Source organism: Glycine max, chromosome 13 (assembly GCF_000004515.6).
Source record: "Glycine max cultivar Williams 82 chromosome 13, Glycine_max_v4.0, whole genome shotgun sequence".
NCBI lineage: Eukaryota > Viridiplantae > Streptophyta > Magnoliopsida > Fabales > Fabaceae > Glycine > Glycine max.
The window spans coordinates 29,028,330-29,037,916 of record NC_038249.2 but is presented as its reverse complement, the minus strand read 5'-3'; the positions used below and the strand labels follow the sequence as shown (position 1 = coordinate 29,037,916).

General features: G+C 28.6%; 1 protein-coding gene across 1 annotated transcript; it reads right to left on the bottom strand.

The window, feature by feature from the left end:
• Positions 1 to 1,008: 1,008 nt before the first annotated feature.
• On the bottom strand, positions 1,009 to 3,128 carry LOC100798184 (polyphenol oxidase A1, chloroplastic). The gene has a single exon (XM_006595313.4). It carries the CDS (start codon positions 3,061 to 3,063, stop codon positions 1,204 to 1,206), a length of 1,860 nt encoding a protein of 619 aa, XP_006595376.2. The 5' UTR covers positions 3,064 to 3,128; the 3' UTR covers positions 1,009 to 1,203.
• Positions 3,129 to 9,587: the final 6,459 nt, after the last annotated feature.

Sequence of the window (9,587 nt, the reverse complement as noted above, 5' to 3'; positions counted from 1 at the left end):
TTAGTATTAGTTTCTATCAAAAATATATATAGTTAATAAAATTAGATCGTACAATATTTTTTTATAAGATAGCATCATGCAATATTATATAAAATAATAACTAAAAATAAAAAAAAATGAAAATATATATAGAGGGTGTATCACACATGAAAATGATCATTTTATACGAGAATGATCATTTTATATAAAAAATAATTAATCTCAACTATTAAATTAAAATTAAATATAAGATTAAAATATTTTAAATTTAAATTTTATTTTATTATAAAATCTCTAAAAGATTTATTAAACAGAAAATTAAATTTCATAAAAATTATATTTATCTAATTTTAAAATATCTCAAATATATCATCATATTATCATTATTCCCGTCAAAACTGTGATAATCATTACGGCAATCACCAACTGCCACCATCACTATAATAATTGCCATCACTATTGTCTTGTGGACAGTGGACAAAGATCATGTTGGTAGGGACATTTTGACAACCGGATCAACTAGGCCTAATTAATATGCAATAAGACAGATATAATTAAGAATGGGAATGCAGGAAAAACTCCAGGAATTCCTTTCCTGCAGTTGGCCGAGGCCTTCAGATAATTAAGTTAATTCCCAAATGAGATAAGCATCACTCAGATCAGCTTTCTAACAATTAGGCATGCATGCACCAGGATCGATCCAAACTCCATTGTGTAAAAGAGTAGAAAGCCAAACCCAAGCAGTGTAGAGAATGTTTTTAATATGAGTTTGTTTATCAAAAATGCCATTATCGAAAACACAACTATTTCTGGCCTTCCGTGTACACCACACCACGGCTGCCCAGAGAATATTACATATATATCATAGCAGCAACACTTTGTCACCGTGCAACTTCCCTCTAATCTAGTGAGTAATAGTAATGAGCATATATATATATATATATATATATATATATATATATATATATATATATATATATATATATATTCTACATTGGAACGAACCATTTGTTAAGCTCTATGCCAACATTAAACAAAACATACAATAAGATTTTATTTGCCAATAAAACAGCAACATATTACTTTTGCCATATTGAGCAATTAAAACATGATTATTTTTATTTTTTTTTGCTTTGAAATTGCTAAACATGCTGATATAAATTTAAACTCATTTGCATGTTGGAAACTCATTTGCATGTTTAGTAGTAAATGAGTGACATATTTTCACTCATCCTTCTCAAACTCTATCTTTATGTTCTGGATTGTGATGGTTACATTCTCAGATCGTGGTACCAATGTGACCAAAACACTATCATCATTTTCAGCATCCAAGTCCTCTAACAAATCTGTTATTCCCAGTGTCAAGCTAGTTTTGATCTTCTTGTCCATGTTCATGTTCGAATGGGAATGACCCAGAGTCGAAAAGCTTCCTGCAAACTCTGTGCTCTCTGGTCCAATATCCTCGACATCTTCATCAGTAATATAGACATCAAACTTCACATCATCATCCCCATCAAACTCAATCCCATCAATCACCAACACTTCTTCCTCTTCCTCCTTGTCCCTCTTGCTCCTCAACTGCTTTGGCCTTTTAACTAGTAGGGTTACCTTTGAGTCCAACAAAGTGAGAGGAAACTTGGAACTTGGCCCAGTCTCAGCAGCCATTGCTGCACCAATGCCGCCAAATTGTTGTGCGAACGCCACCTTCTTAGCCTTTCTAGTTCTTTTGGGTTTAGGCTTTTTCTCGAGCCATGGAATGGCGACATCTTGGTAAACATAACCCATCTTATTCGTGTCAAGGCTGTCTTTCACCTTCACACGGACAAGGGTCTTGTTCTCATCGTAGAAGAAAAAGGAGGTTTCCAACCAATCACGGTTTTTGAAATCCCTTCTTTTTCCACTTGGTATTGTTTTCCATATATTCCACATACGATCCACGTTGGCATGGTGAGAATAGAAAGCGGGGTCTCTTCCAGCAGAATAGAACCTCCCCATGTCCTCTTTGTTAGGTTGTCTTGGATCACCGGTCCAACGGTGGACAGCAGTATGAGGACCAAGCTCTACGGTCCCTCCACCTAGCTCAGGCTGCTTTCCAGCAAGAAATGGTTTTCCATGGAAGAGCGATGCGCGTTTCGCACCAGAGACAACACTCGTATACATTACACCGAGGTTTTGTTCTACGCTTGGTTCCTTTCCACTGCCATAGTTTAGGTCTACGAGAGTAGTTGGTGTGATGTCTGGATTCCTGCGAGGGTCATATAGAGGGGAGTCTTCATCTGCGAAAATGGAAGGCAATACCATGCCACCATCAGGATTGTCCCAGTTCCAATATGGAAGTGCAAAGGTTGGGTCATCAATCAAGCTACCCAAGATTCGCTCATAGAAATAGAGGTACCAACGGTGGAAAGGGAAAAATATCCATGAAAAGTGGACTTTGAAGTCTAGCTCAACTGGGAACCCTAATTGCTTATAGCCACCATCACAATAAGCACAATGGATATCAGCTTGTTGCTTGAAACTTCGAGGATCATCAGATGGAAGCTCTCTCATGCGCTTAAGGGCTAACTTATACTTTTCTAGGTACTCATCGGTCACAAATTGAGCAGGTGGTCTAACCCTAAGGGGTGTTCCTTTAGGCAACTTGAAATCTATAGGAGGGGAAGAAGATTTTGGTGGGCAACAATAGACTTGTTTCTCGATTTCCCCTTTAGGTACATCATCAGTTATACAACAATGTTCTAGGTCAGGCTCTAGAATAGGAGCTGCAGCCATGGCTAAAGGGTTGGTGTTGCTAAGAGCAGAAGCACCGTAAAGGCCCCCAATGCCAAGGAGAATATCCCTCCTATGTTTTCCTAGAATGTTGTATGACGATGGTTTTTCTTCTTCTGGGTTTGGTGTTGGGGTGTTTTGGTTACTGTTGCATGACACTTTGGAAACATGATGGCCTTTTGGTTTGCTACGTTTGGAGGGTTTGCATGGTATTTGGGAAGTTAGGAATGCGGAAGATGAGGAACAAATGGAAATGGGAAGAGGTGCAGAGAAATTGGAGAGGGAGAAAGATGATAGAGAGGAGATATAAGCCATGATCGTTCTTCTTTTGGCTCATAATGATCGATCTACAATCCTAGTTGCCCTTTTATAGTGAAGTTAAATGAAGACTACTGTCCTTTATAAATTAATATATACTGACATTGGGATTGAAATTTCTTTAAAATTTCATTTATATACTTTATTAAAAAAATATTAAAAATCTCCTTAATTGATTGATTCAGCAAAATTGTGGCTGATGAAAATGTCGCGGGTCTGAAGATAATTTGGGTAGAAAGTTCTATAGATGTGGTAAATATAATGGAACACTGACTATTTCATTTGATCCTAGTACGAACCAATTAATTTCATGCAAATCTTTTCAGTATTCTTCTAAAGAATTATGGTACTTTGAGTGATAACAATGTGTCGTCTACTTTAAGGGGTGACTTTATCTGACCTTTGAATTTGAATGATATTAAAAAGTTGAAAGTAGATATAGAACACAAAACAGACAGATTTAGAGTACTTGCAGCAAAAGCCTTGCACAGAGGCACCGGCCGCGCTCTTAAAAGTGAAACACAAAACTAAAGTTAAATTTCAACGTATTATTACTTTTGATAGTACTGGTTGCAAATATTAATATTTAATGTGCGCGAGTTTATCGTGGGAGTATGTACACATAGATTTTATTAATATGGAAGAATAACCAAGGATAGGGAAAGATTTTAAATTTAGATCTTACATTACTTTTAGGTGATTATATGGTTTCTTATAAGATTGAAAAATAAATTATTTTTTTTTCTTTAGTGCTAAATTTTATTTTAAAATCTTTGATAATTTTTAATAAATAGGAATCTCACTTTTAAAAATTTATTAAATTAAATATAATTAAGTAATTAAATTTAATTAATAAAACACGTAAAGAAATTTTTTATAAATATTAAGAAATAAGAAAATAAGCATAAATTTAATTTTTATTTATGACTAAATGTTAAATAAATGAAAAATACATAAATTTAATAATAAAAAAATACAACACATTAATGTCCAAGAAAAATTAAATTTTATTATTGGTGTAACGGTAATGTTTCCAAATATATTTCATCAAGTTTGCTTGAAAGTGTTGATGAATTCCTCTTGTATTTATAACAAGTCTTATTTGCAAGTATGTAACAAAGTCAGGAAAAGTGTTACGAGATACTTCAACATTTGAAATGTCATTGTTTAAGTGCTCATAATCAACATCGACCTTATCACTAAATGTATCTCGTTCATCTTTGACAATCATGTTATGCAATATAATACATGTCAACATTATATCCTTCATTGTATATATTAACTCATTGACAAGTGCACCAATTCGTCCAAATAGTAAAGTAAAACAGAAGTTCGAGTGTCGAGTCCACATGAACTTTGATTGTACTCAGAATTGTGTATATTCAATTTTCAAGCAATTAATGAATTGATTCAACTATTTGTACACATGTGACATTAAAAGTGAATTGACATAAAATTAAACTAATTATAGCTAGCATGTGCAAGGCAAGAAAAACAAACACTTAGAGCGATGAAGTGACAGTCGATAAAGACTTACGAATTTGTTGGGGTTTAGCCTATCGAAACTACTCTTGATGCAATGTTAATGATTTTTCTCTATTCAATATTATTTCAATTATTATCTGCATCTACTTGTATACTCTAGTCATGATTCCTCACATGAAAGAGTCTAATTTACCTAATTTCTATCCTAATCCCTTAAGAGATAAACTAGCTAAATTGCATTATAAACAAAGATGCATAAAACGGGCTAAATAACATCATTCTATCCCTAGAGATGAATTTTTTAGATATTCTGTTTCAGTTCTTTAGAGATAAATATTTTCCAATGACCAGCCCCAAAACATAGCATGAATATGGATGATTAAGCCCCAAGCATGAAAATAAGCACAGAAAAGAGATAATGAAATTGAAATAACATTAAATAGATAGTAAGAATCATTGCATCAAGAGTGTTTGGTTGCTAAGCTCCCAACAATGGGTGGTTTAACCTCTCATTGTCATGAGAGGCTTATAATTACAAAAAGGGATGAACATTGGTGAAGAAAGTGAAGAAGAATGGAGAGGAAGTGGAAGTGGAAGCTCCCAAAATGAATGGATTCTCCCTCTTGGACGTGCCCTAGAATGTATTCTCTTGTGGGAGGTTGAATGAATCAATGGTTCCCTCCTTTTTTCTCACTTAAAACGCAGCTTAACTTTGTTTTTTGCGACCTCGCACTAAGCGAGGAGTTAGTGATAATGCACTAAACACTCAACTCGTGCTAAGCATGCCTTCGCGTGACATATGGCTTCCCCAGGTTTCTCCTTTGAGCTAAGCGAGGGTTGCTTGTTAAGCGACCGCGTCACACTGAATGAGAGTCTTTAGGCCTTCAACACTCTTTCATGCCTTCTTTTGTGTTTTTATAAAAAAAAAAAATATATACCACCACAATAGTATAAATTTACGAGTTTAGACATCTACTGGACAAAAACTCAAAGGATGTCAAAATCTTAATGATTCACACAAAAAGAAACAATAAAAGAGGGAAAATCTGGTAATTTCTATGCGACTTATAATATGAAAAATATGCTTATTTTAAAAATATTTATAATTATAATTCTTTTGAAAAGAAATATTCACAATAACTTCTTAAAATAATGAATTTTTTAGTGTTATTAAATTCTATTTTTTTTCAAAAAAAATGTAGTTAAATAAATATATTAAAAATTGTGAAAGTATTTTAAAAAAATTCTTCATACAAGAAAGAAACAAATGGATTTTAACACTGTGCGCAAATATTAATATTTAATGTGCACGAATATATCGTGGGAGTATGTATACATAGACTTTATCGGCTTTCTTTACAAAAATGGGTATATTTTTGTCGTAAGTTAGCTTATACTTTTTAGGTTTTTCTTTTATATATAGTAGGTTTTATATTAATGTATTAATTATATTATTTTTAATTTTATTATGTATTTTATTAGTATATTATCTAAATTTTAAATAAATTAAAATATTTAAATAAAACAATATTAATAATATATAACATATTTTAAATAATAAAATATTAAAATAAATTAATAACATATAAAATAAACCCATAAATTATAAATTAGAGTATGAGGAAAATTATAAGTTACTAATAATAAGTCAAATTAACATTATTAATTATACATTTAAATAATTTTTAAAAATTTTAAAAAAATAAGAAAAAATTATAAAAAAAATTATAAATTTTAAAAAAAGACGCTTAAACATTAAAAAAAGTTATTTACGATTAGAAGGTTTTACGACTATAAAGTCGTAAAACCAAAAAAAAATCCTACCACTTCAAAGTTGTAGAAAAAATATCCGATTAAAAATAACGAAAAAAATATATCCCTTTTCATAAATAAAAAAAAAAAACCCAATTGTATCAAGTGTGTGAGTACTAATAATTTAGAGTATGTCGTGGTCATAAATAGTTCTGACATGTGAATTTTTAAATCAAAACAGTGGGTTTTGACGTCCCTTTCAAGAATGGAGTCCCTCAATGTAGTTTTGCGTTAGGTCTCAATCAAGAGAAGTTACTATTTTGAAGGGGGTTTAGATATTCTACAGTGATATTTTCATTGTACAAGATCTTTTCTTTAAAGGCTAATAAAATAAATATATATTATATAAGTAATTAAAATAATTCTGGCAGCATCATTAGTAATGCCCCCACCAGACCCTTAAGGGCACAGTACGAAATCTTAGTCATAGAAATTATTTTATTTATTTTATAAAACAAATGTTTTAAATTTAGAATTTAATGGTCTTCTGGGCGAAACGACCACTGGTGATTTTTTTCTGAAATATTAAATGGGGTAAATTTTAAATAAATACCTAAAAAGAGAAAAATCATAACATATCTTATCATTTTTGAGTTTAAAGTGGTAAATTATATTATGACTTTTATTTCTTATTTTTATTTCTATTAAAGTCATAAAAAAATATATCACTTCTTAATTTTTTTTATGACTGTGAAATCATAAATATATATATATATATATATATATATATATATATATATATATATATTTGATATAAGTAGTAAATTATTTATAATTATAATTTTATTTAAATTAATATTTTTATATACAGTTTTATTTAATATTTTTATATTTTTGTATATTTTTTATTTAATTTTTTTCTTTTTGTATATTTTAGTTAATATTTTCTATTTTTTTAATTGTAATACATTCCAATCAACTTATTTTAAAGTTTTACATATAGCGGAAATTTCATTTTATTAGTGTTTCATTTATAGAAAAAAATATTAAATAACATAATATAAAAAATATCAAATGAAAAATATAAAAAATATTAAATAAAACTAAAATAAAAATATTAATTTAAATTAAAAATATATACCACTTTAAAGTACTAAATTATATCAAAAATATAAAAAAAATTATGACTTTGAAGTCGTTATCTAATCTCTTTCTGTTTATTTATTTAAAATTTACTCTCATTTAATAATTTAGAAAAAAATTATCTTTAAATAATCGTTTCTCTTATCAACTGTAGTCTAATCACAAATTAATATTTTTCTTACATTTAGATTTACAAATCATGAATAAATGAGATAAATTTAATTTATTTTTTATACATGTGTTAAATTTCAATGAAAAGAGTTCACTATTTCACTCCCTACTTTGGGAGTGATTGATGATGGAAGAGAACACGCGGGTCTGTTTCTTCATTATGTGAATCATGTTCTTACTTCTCTCCCTAAAAGTTCCCATCTTATCTGCTAGCCATATATTAGAGATTTCTTCAACCCATCCAATACATATTACTATTAGTATAAAAGTTTAAATATAATTTTTCCTATAATTTAGCTTTTTATTTTTATTTTTGTTATTTTTTTATTTTTTATTAGTCCTTATAAAATATGTTTTTATTTTTCATCCTTAAAAAGTTTTAAATAGTATTTTGAATAGTAAAAAAAAGTTCCTTAAAACTTTTTAAGGACAAATTATAAAACAAACATAGTTTATAAAGAATAAAAAAATTATAAAGACAAAAATAAAAAAAATATTAAATTCTAGAGAAAAAAATATATTTATGAACAAGATATACTTATTTTATGTTTAATTTTGTTGTGTTAATGTTTCTTTTTTACTCTTGATTTCTAATTCACTAGTTTTATTTGATGTTCAAAATCATCTTTTTAAAAAATATAAATTTAATTTAAAAAAAAATTAAAGTATCCAAGGTTATCCTTGAACACCGGCGTGTATAAAAAAATTAATGGATATTTTTTAAACGGATACTCAACAAATAACGGACACATGTTTTTTCCATTTCATGAATATTTTTTAAACGGATATGGATTTTCTCCATCGGACGGGGTAATGAGTAGTCCCTATTGGTGTCCGAACATACCCATTGTCATTTCTAAATATTAGTACACTTTTTATTGATGTTATGGGTATTTCCTATTTAAGGAAATATTATTTGAGTAGGACAAAACTATTATGAGGTTAAGTTTCCTTCCTTCTACACTCAAATGTAAATTTATAAAAATTTAATGCACTAAAATATTAGTAAATTTGAACTAATTCAATCCTATTTAATTAATGTCAGCAATTTTGGGTCTTTAAAAAAATACTTCATTTATCTTTTATCACACACATTTATTGATCAACAAGTGTCACTCCATCATATATTTCTATAATATGATGGTCATAATTTTCTGTCCAGAATAAGGACAATATTCTAATTCAAATAAATATAATTAAAAGGATAATAGTGTAATTCAAATAAATATAATTAAATTAAAAAGTAAAAACACAAAATAAAAACAAGAAACAAAAGTGCAAGTAAATAGTTTCAGTGACGGTACAAACTAATTTTATATATTTAAGTAAACAAAATATAAAAGCTGTAAAAAATATTCAAAACACGATAATTAAAAAATTGAAATTTTTTATAGATCGATCAATTTAATCATAAAAATATTTAATAAAGCGAATGTGTCCTGATTTAATGTGAAGAATAAGTGGATATTTGATTATAGAAGTTTTCCAATCCAGTAAAAAAAGAAAAAGTTTTCCAATATCTTCATTTTCATGAAGATGTTAGTACGCCTTTTATTGTAGCTATGGCTATTTTTTATTCAAAGCAATTTTATTTGAGTAGGGAAAGAAAATTATAAGATAATTTTTATTCCTTCTAAACTTAAATATAAGTAAAAAAAATGTCCAAATTTAATGTATTAAAATATAAATAAATTTTGACTACTCCAACTCTATTTAATGTTAGTATTCCAAAAATACCTTTAAGTTAAAATTTGTGCATAATCTTCTTTAATAAATATAACTAAGGGTTTATTAAGAAATGTAGTTCTTTTTGTGTGAAATAAAAAAATTAAATGGAATTTTCAAATTTCCCTTTTTGTTGGTCACCAGTGATAACTTCATTAGAAATTTCCCTTTCTCAATAAAAATTAGTTAATACTTTTCAAATTTTATAAAAACCCCAAACATATTTTATTCCATTTTTATTATAA

Bases quoted from the DNA above. Each gene is read 5' to 3' on its own strand.
- LOC100798184 (XM_006595313.4), bottom strand. From the start codon at position 3,063: ATGGCTTATATCTCCTCTCTATCATCTTTCTCCCTCTCCAATTTCTCT.